The 15,800-nt window shown below is 42.2% G+C and overlaps 1 protein-coding gene across 1 annotated transcript; it reads left to right on the top strand.

Annotated features, from left to right (window-relative positions):
• The first annotated feature begins 1,865 nt into the window (after positions 1-1,865).
• On the top strand, positions 1,866-14,737 carry LOC132780081 (cytochrome P450 2G1-like). The gene is made up of 9 exons (XM_067462170.1): positions 1,866-2,100; positions 3,194-3,356; positions 3,441-3,590; positions 5,424-5,584; positions 5,842-6,018; positions 6,117-6,258; positions 7,289-7,476; positions 12,581-12,722; positions 13,577-14,737. The coding sequence occupies exons 1-9, from the start codon at positions 1,921-1,923 to the stop codon at positions 13,756-13,758; spliced, it is 1,485 nt and encodes a 494-aa protein (XP_067318271.1). The 5' UTR covers positions 1,866-1,920; the 3' UTR covers positions 13,759-14,737.
• The last annotated feature ends 1,063 nt before the right edge of the window (positions 14,738-15,800 follow it).

Below are 15,800 nucleotides of genomic sequence, written 5' to 3'. Positions count from 1 at the left end.
GCAGGCGCCATCACTAGCAATCTTTAGGAGGAGCTTGAAAATGTGGTTGTTCCAGTGTGCCTTTCCAGAATAAGGAAACTCCTAGCATTATGTCCCAACGCACTTTATCAGAGATCCAAGATATCTGCATGCCCATCCCCCTCCAAACACCCCACCTTGTCATGCCCAGCACTTTTAATTGTAGTTGTTACATTTGGCCCGGCCATTGTTTTTAATTGCGTCATTGGATGTTGTTAATTGTTATTGCTTTGATTTTGAGTTATTGTGTTGTTTTTGTTGCTGCTGTTTTATTGTTGTATTTGGGCTTGGCCTCTCGTAAGCTGCACTGAGTCCTTCGGGAGATGGTAGCGGGGTACAAATAAAGGATTATTATTATTATTATTATTATTATTATTATTATACAAAAGTTAAGACATCTAAGACCTCTTAGAATGTATGTAGGAACATATCCACAGCACAGTCTTCAGGGAGGAAACTGTTGTAGTTCAGCATGGAAGTAGCGTTGCTACTACAGGGAGAAGGGGGAAGAGGGCTGCACAGCTGGAGGAGGAGGAACCCTCATGGAATCTTTACTTACTTACTTAGGCGATCCCTCGTTGGACGAGTAAGATGGTCTTCCATTATGGATTTCCCTGTGGGTCCGTATGTGGCTGTGGAGCCCTATTCTTGCTCTGCATCTTCTTCCGCAGTGAGGGCATTGGTTTTCAGGTGGAAGGCGGTCCCGGTCGGGGTTGGCTTGACACGCCTTTCTCCTGGCACGTTTCACTCTTTCACCCTCCACTCGTGCCTCCTCAAATTCTGCAGCACTGCTGGTCACTGCTGACCTCCAGCTGGAGCGCTCAAGGGCCAGGGCTTCCTAGTTCTCAGTGTCTATGCCAGAGTTTTTAAGGTTGGCTTTGAGCCCATCTTTAAATCTCTTTTCCTGTCCACCAACGTTCCGTTTTCCGTTCTTAAGTTCGGAGTAGAGCAACTGCTTTGGGAGACGGTGGTCAGGCATCCGGACAACGTGGCCGGCCCAGCGGAGTTGATGTTGGAGGACCATCGCTTCAATGCTGGTGGTCTTTGCTTCTTCCAGCACACTGACGATTGTCCGCTTGTCTTCCCAGGAGATTTGCAGGATTTTCCGGAGGCAGCGCTGATAGAATCGTTCCAGGAGTTGCATGTGACGTCTGTAGACAGTCCACGTCTCACAGGCATAGAGCAGGGTTGGGAGGACAATAGCTTTATAGACAAGCACCTTGGTATCCCTACGGATGTCCCGGTCCTCAAACACTCTCTGCTTCATTCTGGAAAATGCTGCACTTGCAGAGCTCAGGCGGTGTTGTATTTCGGCGTCGATGTTGACTTTGGTGGAGAGGTGGCTGCCAAGGTAGCGGAAATGATCAACATTTTCTAATGTTACACCATTAAGCTGTATCACTGGCATTGGAGAGGGGTTGGCTGGTGCCTGCTGGAAAAGCACCTTGGTTTTTTCAATGTTCAATGACAGGCCGAGCTTCTCGTATGCTTCTGCGAAGGTGTTTAGAGTGGCTTGTAGATCTTCTTCTGAATGCGCACAGACGACATTGTCATCAGCATACTGGAGTTCTATAACAGATGTTGTTGTAACCTTGGTTTTGGCTTTCAGTCTGCTGAGGTTGAATAGCTTGCCATCTGTCCGGTAGATTATTTCCACTCCGGTGGGAAGCTTCCCACTCTATCATGGAATCATAGAGTTGGAAGACACCCCTGGAGCCATGAATCTAATAAACAGTATTGTTTCCCAGTGTCATGGACTAAGATGCAACATTTTTGCTCTGTGCAGTTATGTAATCCAGAAGGCAGTGTCCAAGCAGTTCCTATAAAAGGCCATGGAGCCCCAGCCAGAAGAGACTAGTTCTACACTCTGTCAAAAGAGAAGGACAGCGGACTATCTGCACCATGGAATGGGCTGCTGTGGTCACCCTCCTCCTTGTTATCTGTGTTTCTTGCCATTTGCTCATATCTTCTAAGAGGAAACGACTGCACAAGGGAAAGCTTCCTCCGGGACCCACTCCCCTGCCCCTGATTGGGAATTTCCTGCAGATCAAGTCAGGAGAAACCTTAAAATCTCTTCTCAAGGTATGGACATTTTTTTTGAACTGGTATATTTTATGGCAAAAAAAGACCTTGTTTAATGGTCAGAAAGGACGGTTTGTAGAAAGAAGTAAAGTCATGAAAACTGCGAGAGAAAGACACACACACACACCTATGAAAGGAAGTTTGGAAGCTATCCTTTTTCTTTTAAAAATAACTTTCTTTACATTCTTTGCCTTTCTTTCTTTCTTTCTTTCTTTCTTTCTTTCTATATATGCTTTTATAAATAAATCTCTTATCATGGTTTGTGGTTGTCCCCTGAAATTCAACTTGGGCATTTTGTATGTAATAGAAAAATTAAGAAGATTAAGATTCACCGAGGCATTGAGTTGTCTCATTAGTTTCCTTCCATTGCCATTCTTTCTCTTGCATTGGCTATACATTTTTATCTTTACGATTTCCCCCAACTACGCTTGTAGATATTCCTGCATGTCAAGCTGCGTGATTTCTATAATGTAGATACAAAATTAGTCATGATTTTTATAATGTAGATACACCCTTAGTCTATAATGTAGATACACCCTTAGTCCCAGCGTTACATGTGCTGGAGCATTGAAGTTAGACTGTGGTGAAGACGTAAAATACATGCAGAATGGATACATTCTCCATTGGGTATAGAAAGTGCTGCTTTCTCAAACACTTCCATGAGGTGTTTTACAAAACCGGAAAGCTTATTTTGTTCTATACAAACTCCTGTTGCTCAAATACAATTATTTTCATTCTTCTTTTATGTCTTCCCTGAATAAATATTTCTGAATGAGGTATTTGTATAGCAGTAGTCTTCCTCCCTCATGTAGTTGTACTTGGCAAAAACAGAAAGGATTGCAATTTGTTCTGTAGTCTGTAGTTTTGACAATTTCTCCTGCCTTTCCAGAGATTTCCCATTACGTAGGGAGAGATATGATCTTCAGTGCATAGTACTTTCCTTTTGGAAGTACTTGTAAAATCTATTGCAATACAATGTGAAATGAAATGTGTTCCTTGACCACAAATTCATCCACTTCAAAGGACACCATTCCAAAATGTCTGCCTAAACACGAAGATAGTGCCAGAAGTTAAATGTTTATTTCTCCTACAGCTGCACCAAAAATATGGCCCTGTTTTCACAGTTTATTTGGGATCACGTCCAGTTCTGGTCTTGTGTGGACACCAAGCTGTGAAGGAGGCTCTAATAGACAAGGCAGAAGAGTTCTGTGGAAGGATTACCAAGCCTACATTGGAGAGGGCTGTTGAAGGATATGGTGAGGCACTCCAGTTGTCTTTGCAAGAATGGTTGAAACTCTTTCTTCTGTTTGTCCTATGATTTCTTTCCTTTTTCCCCTCAGGGGTGGGTTTTTCCAATGGAGAACGCTGGAAGCAACTGCGCCGATTCTCCTTCACTGTCTTGAAGAGTTTTGGGATGGGGAAAAAGTCTATTGAGGAGCGAATTCAAGAAGAGGTGCAATTTCTGTTGGAGGAATTTTGTAAGATGAAGGGTAAGTGAGTTGCCAGGCAGGTTGAATTCATTCTGTTGAGTGAAAGTACATTTATTTTATTTGGGTTGTTGTAGGTTTTTCTGGGCTGTATGGCCATGTTCTAGAGGCATTTTCTCCTGATGTTTCGCCTGAATCTATGGCAAGCATCCTCAGAGGTAGTGAGGTCTGTTGGATGTAGGAAAATGGGTTTATATATCTGTGGAATATTTTATTTATTTATTTATTTATTTATTTATTTAATTTGTCGTGTCAGGGCAACCAGTGAATTATATTACATTTCTAACAGAACAAAGCAGACAAACAGGCAAAATACAAAATCTGTGAGTTTGGTAGTTGATTAAATGTCCTTTGACCAGTATCTGGCCACGTGGAGTGCCTCTGGTGTTGCTGCAAGGAGGTCCTCCATTGTGCATGTGGCGGGGCTCAGGTTGCATTGCAGCAGGTGGTCTGTGGTTTGCTCTTCTCCGCACTCGCATGTCGTGGATTCCACTTTGTAGCCCCATTTCTTGAGGTTGGCTCTGCATCTCGTGGTGCCGGAGCGCAGTCTGTTCAGCGCCTTCCAAGTTGCCCAGTTTTCTGTGTGCCCAGGGGGGAGTCTCTCATTTGGTATCAGCCATTTGAGCCTGCCACTTTTGGACTCTCGCTTGCTGAGGTGTTCCAGCGAGTGTCTCTGTAGATCTTAGAAAACTATTTCTAGATTTAAGTTGTTGACATGCTGGCTGATACCCAAACAGGGGATGAGCTGGAGATGTCTCTGCCTTGGTCCTTTCACTATTGGCTGCTACTTCCCGGCGGACGTCAGGTGGTGCAATCCCGGCTAAGCAGTGCAATTTCTCCAGTGGTATAGGGCACAGACACCCCATGATAATGTGGCATGTCTCATTAAGAGCCACATCCACTGTTTTAGTGTGGTGAGATGTGTTCCACACTGGGCATGTGTACTCAGCAGCAGAGTAGCATAGCGCAAAGGCAGATGTCTTCACTGTGTCTGGTTGTGATCCCCAGGTTGTGCCAGTGAGCTTTCGTATGATGTTGTTTCTAGCACCCACTTTTTGCTTGATGTTCAGGCAGTGCTTCTTGTAGGTAAGAGCACAGTCCAGAGTGACTCCCAGGTATTTGGGTGTGCTACAATGCTCCAGTGGGATTCCTTCCCAGGTAATCCTCAGAGCTCGGGATGCTTGTCTGTTCTTAAGGTGAAAGGCACATGTCTGTGTTTTAGATGGGTTGGGGATCAGCTGGTTTTCCCTGTAATAGGCAGTAAGAGCACCTAGAGCTTCAGAGAGCTTCTGTTCTACTATCTCAAAGCTCCCTGCTTGAGCGGTGATGACACGAACATCAGCATAGATGAAACTCTCTGTCCCTTCTGGCAAGAAGTACATTGAGTCTCGCTTATCCAACCTTCACTCATTCAACGTTCTGTATTATCCAATGCAATCTGCCTCTCGCCCGGAATAATGTCCAAGAACCCTTGTCTGTTTTGGTGCTAAATTCATAAATACAGTAATTACTACATGACTTGACTGTGTATTGAACTGCTTTTTCTGTCAATTTGTTGTAAAACATGATGTTCTGGTGCTTAATTTGCAAAATCATAATGTAATTTGATGTTTAATAGGCTTTTCCTTAATCACACCTTAATATTTTTGCTTATCCAGCATTCTGCCGGCCTGTTTATATTGGATAAGCGAGACTGTACTGTAGCTTAATCCTGAAAGAAGGAATACTGCTCCCTACATCTAACATGTAATGGATGTACTGTGAATCTTGGAACCAAAAGTGCCTTCTGTAGAAAGGATCTCTGTTATTTGATTTTGTTTTGCTGTTGTTTTGCAGGAAAACCTATAGAGCCCACCTACTTTCTCAGCCGTGCAGTCTCCAATATCATTTGCTCCATTGTGTTTGGGGAGCGCTTTGACTATGAGGATGAGGAATTCCAGACCCTTATGAGGATGATACACAATTTCTTCTGGGAAATGAGCACAACGTGGTCCCAGGTCCTGAATGTTACTCACTTCATGATAATGTTTAGTTGCTTAGAGAACTATTGGTCTTCAATGTTATCCTGATGTACTTTACTTCTCATCTACTATAAGGTCATATCCAGCCCTGAAACCAGGTGCTCTTTTGATATTGCATGCCTCCTTTGCTTCTTGCTCCAGAATTCCTTCCAAAGCAAACTAAATAAATGCGACTGATACTAGGGTGGAATTTGGCAGGAACCCCACTAAACATTGTTTCTATCCTCATGCAGCTCTATGACATGTTTCCCACTATTCTGAAGTACTTCCCAGGGCCCCACACCAGAGTCTATGACATTATGTCTGATGTGTTGCGCTTCATTGCCAAGAGAGTGAAGAAGAACCAAGAGACCCTTGACTCTAACTTCCCACGTGACTTCATTGATTGCTTCCTCATCCAGATGGAAAAGGTACCTTGTTGGTGTGTGAAGGTGCTGGTGGTGGTGGGGGTCAGCCAGTGGTTTGCCTTAGAATCATCATGTGATTTCTTCATCTTTCCTACTTCCAGGAAAAAGGCAATCCACTTAGTGAATTTAATTTTAAGAATCTGGAACAGACCATCTTTACTCTGTTCTTTGGTGGAACAGAGACGGTCAGTTCGACCCTGAGATATGGCTTCCTGCTTTTGATGAAATATCCAGAAGTGCAAGGTATTGTTGTTATGGTTGTATCACCTCATTTGGCCCACATTGACAGGTTTAACCTTCATAGACTTGATTACTGGTTCTCTCTATGAATCTTTATCCAGGGCAACTTCACAATTAAACTCTGCCAGAAATTGAACATAGGATCATCCTGGAAGACATAAAGATTTCTACAAAGAATGCTTCTTTGAGAATGCCTAGGTCCTCCAGGACAATTTCATGGTTAAATTTCACCCTACCTTCCACTTCTTAATATTCCTTTGAATAGAGTCAGCCCTCTGTCCCCATGTGTTCTGCATCTATGGATTTAGCCAACTATGGTTTAAAGCAGTGGCCCTCAAACTTTTTAAACAGAGGGCCAGGTCATAGTCCCTCAAACTGTTGGAGGACCGGATTATAATTTGAAAAAATATGAATGAATTCCTATGCACACTGCACATATCTTATTTGTAGTGCAAAAAAAAAAAAACCCTTAAAAACAATACAATAATTAAAATGAAGAACAATTTTAACAAATACATATTTATTAGTATTTCAATGGGAAGTGTGGGCCTGCTCTTGGCTGATGAGATAGGATTGTTATTTTTGTGTGCATTTCAGACTTAGGTTGACCCTGAGCGAGGGCCAGGTAAATGACCTTGAAGGGCCATATCTGGCCCCGGGCCTTAGTTTGATGACCCCTGGTTTAAAGTATTGTATATACTCAAAGCCAAGCGGAGTATTTCAGCCCTTATTGGGGGGCTTAAAAAATCTCCCTCTCCTTATAATGGGTTCAGGCTGGGCAGCAGTATCATATATTGCAGCCATTGCTCACAGTATATGATATATTTCTCTCTCCCCATTCCCTCCCTTAAGAGTGTGTTTTCTTTTCTAAAACCTCCTTCACTCCTCTGCTTCTCCTCCCAGGCTGGAGTTGCCTATTTTGCAAGAACAGTTTGAGTCAAAAGGGAGGGAAGGAGGGAAAGGAGATATATTTTATTTCCCTCATTTCCCTTTGAGAAATCCATGGAGTTAATTCTATGCATATACTTAACAGCAAAAATGCGTGAGGAAATAGATCGAGTGATTGGCCATAATCGCATCCCAAACAGTGAAAACCGGAGGCAGATGCCCTATACGGATGCTGTCATCCATGAAATACAGAGAGTCTGCGATCTCGTACCTATGAGTGTGGCCCACATGGTTACTTGTGACACTGAATTCAGAGGATACTTCATCCCTAAGGTACAGTAGTGGAGCAACCAGGAAAGATAAAGTGAGACCAGTTAACTTGAAACTGAGAGGTATAGCCAACATCACACCTTCTAATGTTTAATGGGAGGAAAATGGGAGATGTGCATCCCAAGCAACATTAGAGTGTGGCCAAGATGGCCAAAGATGGTTTGAGTTTGCAGCAATTGAAGTAAGCTGAGTGGGAGGACAATAGTGGAACTGGGGGATTTCAAAAGCAGAAAATGTGTAGATGACAGTGCCTTTGGGAAAAAAAAAAGGGGGGGGAGGTATATAGCACAGGTGCAGCAAGCCTTTTATCAGGTATGTGGACAATTTCAACAGGAAGGAAGGAACCATGAAAATGACCAAAATCTGGCTACCAGTGTTAAAAAAACTCTTAAATTATAACAGTAAATAAATAACAACACTCAAACACAGGGAACTCCAGATAAGAAACATCAGAGACAGCTAATCACCTCTCAACAAAGGATTCTCCCAGACAGTAACAAGTCACTCCTAAAAACTACCCGGCCATCAAATGCTAACCAAGCTGGCCAATTGAAACAGTCACACCTAGTTCCAACAGACAAGAGTTTTTTCTCCCACCCTGGATGTTCCATAGATATATAAACCTCCCCTGTCTAGTTTCCAACAGACCCTTCAACCTCTGAGGATGCCTGCCATAGATGCAGGTGAAACCTCAGGAGAGAATGCTTCTAGAATATGGCCAAACAGCCCAAAAAACCTACAATGACCCAAAAACTCCAACTGTCCAGTACATCTTGCAAAAAGGCATGTGGCCAGCCATTGAGTATCTTGCAAAGTTTGCAGTTAATGTGTTTTGCTGAGCCATGAAGTTAGAGAGAGAAGTCAAGAATCGTGGCTCTCAGTGGGATATCCATTCCACTTTGGTTTAAGCCACCTACAGGAATACCTGCTAAAATTGTTTATTATCCTATAGATGATTTTGGATAGTATATTAGGGGTGTGCGATTGGACAAAAATCCGTCCTTTTTTCGTTCACATTTTTAGTTGGCCCCTGTGAAGAAGAAGCGAGATATTACTGCCACCAATTTATATTGTAGCGAGGGAGGGAAACTATTTCTTTATTTAAAAAAAACCTCTGTACTCTTATAAGGCTTCAGTTTCTTCTTTTATATTTGCTGGGACTTTCTGTGTTTATTCTTTGTACAGGCACTGAGACACACACTTCTGTATAACAAAGTAACACAGTTTATTTATAACTTCTGGCTCCAACGCTTGTAGTTACAATTTTTGTTTTGTTGCAATCTTGAGGCTTACAATCAATAAAATATACTTGGTTTACTTTTCTGAAATAGACTTTCAATGTTTCACATTCACAAACATGTTACTTGCTTTACACACTCTTGACTGAGATTATTTTCTGACTAAAGCACCACTGGCTTTCTTTATGTTCCTAAAACTTGAGCTCTATTTAACTAACTGCTTCTATGTATATCAGAAATCCTTAACACATCTTCATAACTGCTTATTTCTAACAAGAGTTCCTAACTCTTTTCTCTCACAGAAGTTCCTAACTGTCTTTCACAAACAGAAATCCCTAACTCTCTTCACAAACAGGAATTCCTAACTAACCTCACAAGCAGCAATTCCTAACTAACTCTCACAAACAACCATTCCTAACTAACATCTTTTGACTCTCTAACTGCCTCTTTTTAAACCTTGGCTCCGCCCCTTTGGAATGTTTAGCTCTGCTCTTCCTCCAACTGCCATTTTGGCCTAGCAACCTTTTCAAATCCTGGGCCTATGCTAATCTGCATATGACCAATCGGCTTCCATATGCAAATGAATCCTATCTCTGCTGTCGCTAACCTGTCTGGGCCTATTCTTCCCTATCTGCCATATGTAAACATAGAGCTATACACCAAATATTTAACATAGAGTAGCAATTTCGCTACAGCCCCCCATTCCATTTACCAGGAAACACCCAAAATTGGGAGGAGGGAAATAAAGGTCCGTGATCTGTCAGTTGGAAGGTCTGTTTTTGGAAGATTTGGCCCATTGACGGCAATGGGAGAGCTGGTGAGGCTCCTCTTTCCATCATTTCAATATTAGCAGGACAAAAATGGCTGAACTTGAAGGACACATTTATGACTACAGCCCCCTCTCCCCGCCTGAAGTTTCAGAATGTTAGTGTAATCCACTGATTTTTAGGATTTTTTTAAGGGTGCTACAGGACTGGTACAGGAGTCCACACACAAAAGCCCGGGAAGGGAATAGCAGAGCCTGAGAGTCAAAGAGGTAACTAGAAGAAGATTTTTGGGGTGGGGGATGGGGGGGGACGACGACTCAACTGTCACCAGGAAGAGCAAGATTTGAAATTGGGTTACTGGAATGCAGAAACAGAAAGTCCAACTGTCCAGTGCATCTTGCAAAAATGCAAATGGCCGGCCATTTAGTATCTTACAGAGTCTGTGGTTAATGTGTTTTGCTGAGCCATGAAATTAGAGAGAGGTCAAGAATCTTGGCTCTCAGTGGGATATCCATTCTACTTTGGTTTAAGCCACATACAGGAATACCTGCTAATATTGTTTAATGTCCTATAAATGATTTAGGACAGTATAGTAGGGATGTGGGATTTTCGGTTACGTTTTTGGTTGACCCTCCATTCCGTTTACCGGGAAATTCCTGAAAACTCTGTTTTTGCTCTCAAAAGATTCGACCCATTGGCGGTAATTGGGGAACTGGTGAGGCTCCTTTTTCCATCATTTTAATACTATCATAATGAAAATGGCAGCACTTGGAGAACACATGTATGACTACAAGCACTCCAAGTTTCAGAACGTTGATGTCATCCACTGACTTTTAGGAATTTTTTAAAGGCTGCCAGACTGGTGTAGGAGTACATGTCCACAAGCCAGAAGATGGGACTGGGGAGGGAATAGCAGGGATTGATAGTAAAAAAAAGGTTACTAGAAGAAAGGGCTTTTTATTTGGGGGAGGGGACTTAGGCTTCTGGTGCAGGACAAAGTACAAAGTCAGAAGGTAGCGCTGGGGAAATTCAACCCAAGAGGACTCAAGTGTGTCAGGCTATTCCTAAACCTATTACACAGTCAAGTTAAAGCAAAAAAAGGTAAACATATTCAAACAAACATACAAAAACCTTTTAAAACTCACAGCAGCCCCCTCCAAACGCAAGCTCCCTTATACCTCACTAGCAAAGTTAATAAAATAAGATAAATTCTATAAGAAAGATATCAACTATGAAAATTTACTGCAGAATAAAAAGTTGGAATTCTCAAAAAGCGACCCCTAAGCAGTACAAGCACTGACGACACTGATATAGAACACAGAGCTAGCTAGCACATGATCTCTCTCTGTGCTGTCATGCGCTGGGCCTGTGAAAAGGTCTGTAGACAGGATGTGCTCTGTATGCCCAGCGGGACACCGGGGATGCCTCGGATTAGAAGCCCTATAGATTTCCCTAAGCAAAGTCTTTAGAAACTTGGAAAGTTTAACAAAGTTCTTTATTAGTGCTTAGGTCTTCAATAAATCAAACAAATACTTCAAAGCTTTGAATCAACTGGTGGCTTTCTTAATCTTGTCCACAAGGGACAGGCAACTGTTTTCATGAACTGTTTCTTCTCTATCAGGGAAATCCTTGACCTCTACCTGGGCAATCTGTCTTAGGCTCTGCTGGCGTGGGCCCCTATACCCAGTCCAAATTGCGTTATGGCTACCGCAAGTGGTCTTTACCAAACAGAGTCCTTTTGTAGATTTCCAAGAGGAAATAAGGTCTTCAATTCCCAGCGAAGGCTGGCTGTAAAGCTGTGGGACTGGATTCCCCCAGCAAAAGCTATGCTTCTCTGTAGAGCTGTGGGACTAAATTCCCCCAGCAAAAGCTGTAAAAGATAAAGCTTTCTACAGGTGGAGCTGACTCACACCCAGTACGAAAGGCTTCTCTGTGAGAACTGAACTAGAGGTCCCCTTTTTCCCTCCTAAACCCAGAAAAAGGGGCGGAACTAAAGAACCTAATGATGATTGATGGACCTCACTACCTCTGAGGATGCTTGCCATAGAGGCAGGCGAAACATCAGGAGAAAAATTGCCTCCAGAACATGGCCATATAGCCCGGAGAAACCTACAACAACCCGATTGATGGGTCATTGGCCCTATAATTGCAAACCAAGGGAAGCCATCTTATTGCAAAATGCATGGAACTTTGAAATACATCCAAACACTCAAAGAAAGAAAAAGAAGCTGGAGCTCCTGGTACAGCCGTACCAAAACACACCCACACACTCTCTCTCTCTCTCTCAAATGCCAGGATGCCACAGAAAAATGGTGGAGCTTGCTCTGGTATAAATAGATCAGCTTTGCAAAAAGACACATTATCTGCTTTCTTCCTCTGATTGGCTCAGGCAATGCTAATGGTGAGAAACTTGTGCATGTGCAGCTGTTCTTTTCATGTGGCAGCAGGATTCAGCCACCACGTGCCCCATTATTGCCACACTTCCCTTCTCCCTCTGACCTTTTCTATTTCTGGGAGGGGGGTGGCTTCTGGGATGCCCGAATCCCCCGAAAACAGTATTGTGCACACCTCTACGGTATATACCAGTCCAGAACACTATTATCTACTTTCAAAGGTGGGAATTCTGTTCCATGGCAGTTATGGTGGTGTCAAACTGCATTGATGCTGTACTGCAGATGCACCTGTTATGGAATCATGAGTGTTAGTGAAGTTAGCCTAGGGCTTGTTATAATGCTGTTAACCTTGAATCCAACAAATAAGTGAAGTGGCAATCAAATAAAGGTAGTCTGAAATGTTTTGTCATTTTGTCATGGGCTACTTGAATGAGACTCTTGAGAATGCCGAGGTTGCCATGAACACAGTTTAAGGTTCCGTTGCAAATTTTGAATCTTTGTAGTTCTGACCCTCATTCTTTTTTTTTCTTTTTTTGTAGGACAATTAGGTTGCTTACTTATCTATTCCTTTTTGTAAAAAAAGTCTCAAACATTGACTGAACCCAGATAAACCCAATTGTTTATAGTGTTTACATAGAACAACTTAATGGCTCTGGAACTGCATTTATGCCATTTTGAGTTCATAAATCTCTTTTCTCCCCTTTCTCAGGGAATGGAGGTTTGCCCCCTGCTCAGCACTGTTTTGCATGACCCCACAATGTTTAAAAGCCCCAATGTTTTCAACCCAGAGAACTTCTTGGATGAGAATGGATGCTTCAAAAAGAATGATGCCTTTGTGCCATTCTCCGCAGGTAGAAAGATTATATTCTCTCTTGATAGTTGGTTTGTTTAATATATGTGTAAGGGTTATGGTCCTTCTCATATACTCTGTGGGTTGCATTCCAAGATTTTAAAGCATTACTTGCCCATTTCATCTGCCTCCTTGGGCAATGCTTAATTTCTGTTTTATGTATTTTAATATGTATTTCATGGAAATACATTTTAATATGTATATTTCATTAAAATACATTTCAATATGTGTATCTATAGAAATTTTACATTGTTTATATCTTTTAATTATGCTGTAATTCTGCCTCAAGTCATGAGGAGGAGGCTAAACAAAATAATCCTCCTCCTCCTCCTCTTCCTCCTCATCTCTACTTGAGCAATCTGCACTGTTCACAATAGGCCCATGTATTATGAGAGCTCCATTTCATAACCTTCATGAAATGTGCTTTTTTGGGTATAATATGGAATCCTTGTTTCCCTACATAAAATGAATAATATCCTGGACTTCTGGCTAAGCACATTCTGAATTCGGGTAGGGAAAAGGACATGGTGGCCAAGGCTGTTTGGCCTCCTGGGAAACATTAGTGCGTTCGCTCGCTATACAGAAATATTCTTGTCTTATGCAAGGGTCGTATAAAAATCCATAATTTGGGCCTCCTAACTTAACAAGACTTATACAAGCAGTTGACTTGTACACGAGTGTATATGGTAGATATGAGACAATGAGATTATTGGTTGGAAAGGAAAGTCCATAAAAAACCACAAACCTATGAACAAGGTAAGGAGACATAGAATGGGCTGCATCTCATTAGATATCTGATCAGAAAAGCTGGATGTGTCTCTCTTCACCTTCTGACAAATTCTTCTTTTCTTTCAGGGAAACGGAATTGTCTGGGTGAATCACTGGCCCGCATGGAGCTTTTCCTCTTCTTCACCACCATCCTGCAGAGTTTCCAGTTGAAGCCCCTTGTGCCCCCAGAAGACCTTGACCCAACCCCGCTGGAGAATGGCTTTCTTAATGTCCCACCCTTTTATCATCTCTCCCTCATCCCACGCTGACTCTAAGATACCCTTTTTCTTCAGCTTGGGGCTGTTGTATAATCCGCAGTCTCAAACTCTACGGGGAGATGGAAGGGCAATTATTCTGATCACTGACTTCGCCACACAGGGGAAATTTAAAATTAATGATGGCATCATCAACAACTACTATCTATGGTTTCCATATTTCAATCCTGGATTAGGTCTTCTTGTACTGGGGTACTACTGAAATCCCAGCTGGGTAACAGGGATACTTTTGATTCATTCCAGCAATTTCCATCTCCTGAAAAATCCTAAGAGATTGAGGTCTTTTGAATATGTATAGCTAATTGATTATGAAGTACTGAGAATGCCTTGAAATTATCTAGTATGGAACCACCTTAAGTCCACAACTATGTAATAGCTGGCCCTCCATATCTACAGTTTCAGCTACCAATGGTTTCAAAATATTAAAAAAAATAAAATCCCAAAAGTGAACCTTGATCTTTTCATTTTACATATAAGGGACATAATTATACTACCCAATTGCGTATAATGGCACTCTACCAATTTTTATGTTTACGGGAGGTCTTGTAGCCAAATTCCAGTAGATACCAAGGGTCCATTGGTTCATCTCCACAATTATGAGTCGGTTGTTGATTAATAGTTTCACATTCAGCTGTTTCCTGAAAAACAGAGGAATAGACTCTAGTCAACCAGAATGGATGTTTCCTAGTAAGTGGAGATTGGAATAGGGAACAGATAGGGATTTTGAGTATGAACCAGCAATAAATGCATATTTCTAGATTAACTACACAGTGAATTCTGATCAGTGTGTTTACCCTTTGCTTCTGGAACATGGTCATACAGCCTGGAAAACTCACAGCAACCCAGTGATTCTGGCCATGAATGCCTTAAATAACACATTGTTTACCCTTTGCTTTGAGCTTTGACTTCATCATAAACTGGATGAGGGTGAATAAATTGAAGCTCAATTCAGGCAAGATGGAAACACTACTGATGTCTCGGTAGATGCACCTGGAAGCGGCATTCCAGCCTGAGCTGGACTTGGTTACACTTGCCCTGAAAGCTCAAGTGCACAGTTTGGGGGTCATCCTAGACTCTGCTTACAACCTGGAGGCCCACATGATGGAGGTGACACAGTTCACACAATTAAAGCTAGTGTGCCAATTGCGCCAGTTCCCTTCAAAGGTGTCCAGAAATTATAATTCGTCCAAAGAGCTGTGGCCAGGCTTCTAACAGGAGACGACTTCAGGGAGTGCAGCATGCCTATCCTGAGGCAGCATCATTGCTTGCCTGCCTGTTTCCGGGTTCAATCAAGGTGCTGGTTATCACCTACAAAGCTTTTTATGGCTTTGGTCCAGCCTACCTAAAGTTCCATGTCCGCTGTTACATCCCAGGGTGAACACTCAGATCCAGTAAACGCTCATTGCAACTCGTGCTCCTACCAGTATGCATCTCTGCAACACAAGAGAAGGATCCTTTTTGAGTGCAGTGCCTGTTCTCTGGAACGCCCCCCCCCCCCAGAGGAATTAAGGATGGCACCATCCTTCTTAGTTTTAGACATCTGTATGTAAGAAAGATTTTGAGTGACACATTGTGGGAGTCTCTGGAGTTTTAGCTCGTAAATAACAATGGAACGCTGGTGGAGATAGTTATGGATAAGAATTTTACTGGTTTTATTGTTGTATATTTTTATTGTAATCTCATTTTATTGTTGTTTTATAAATTTTAACTGTTAGAATTTGTGTGTTGTAAGCTGCCTTGAGTTTGCAATGCTGAGAAAGGCGGGGTAGAAATGCTCGCAATATAAATAAATAAATAAACCAGCAGGCTATTTGGTCAAAGGGTCACCATGATACTACGATGCAAATAAGCTCCTACAGCAATAGCATCAGAAGGCTATGGGCCATTGGATTCTAATTTGATCTAACAATAAATCGTCATGTTACATATTCCAAGAGGGTCATGTCATGGTATTTCAGGCCTCTAACTTCTCTCAAATTCATCTTGAATTGTGCTTTGTAAGGTATGAACTGATGATATACAAGCACCAGCACTTC

This window comes from Anolis sagrei, chromosome Y, assembly GCF_037176765.1.
Source record: "Anolis sagrei isolate rAnoSag1 chromosome Y, rAnoSag1.mat, whole genome shotgun sequence".
NCBI lineage: Eukaryota > Metazoa > Chordata > Lepidosauria > Squamata > Dactyloidae > Anolis > Anolis sagrei.
The sequence above is the reverse complement of the archived record's forward strand: the minus strand, read 5'-3'. Positions and strand labels throughout refer to the sequence as shown.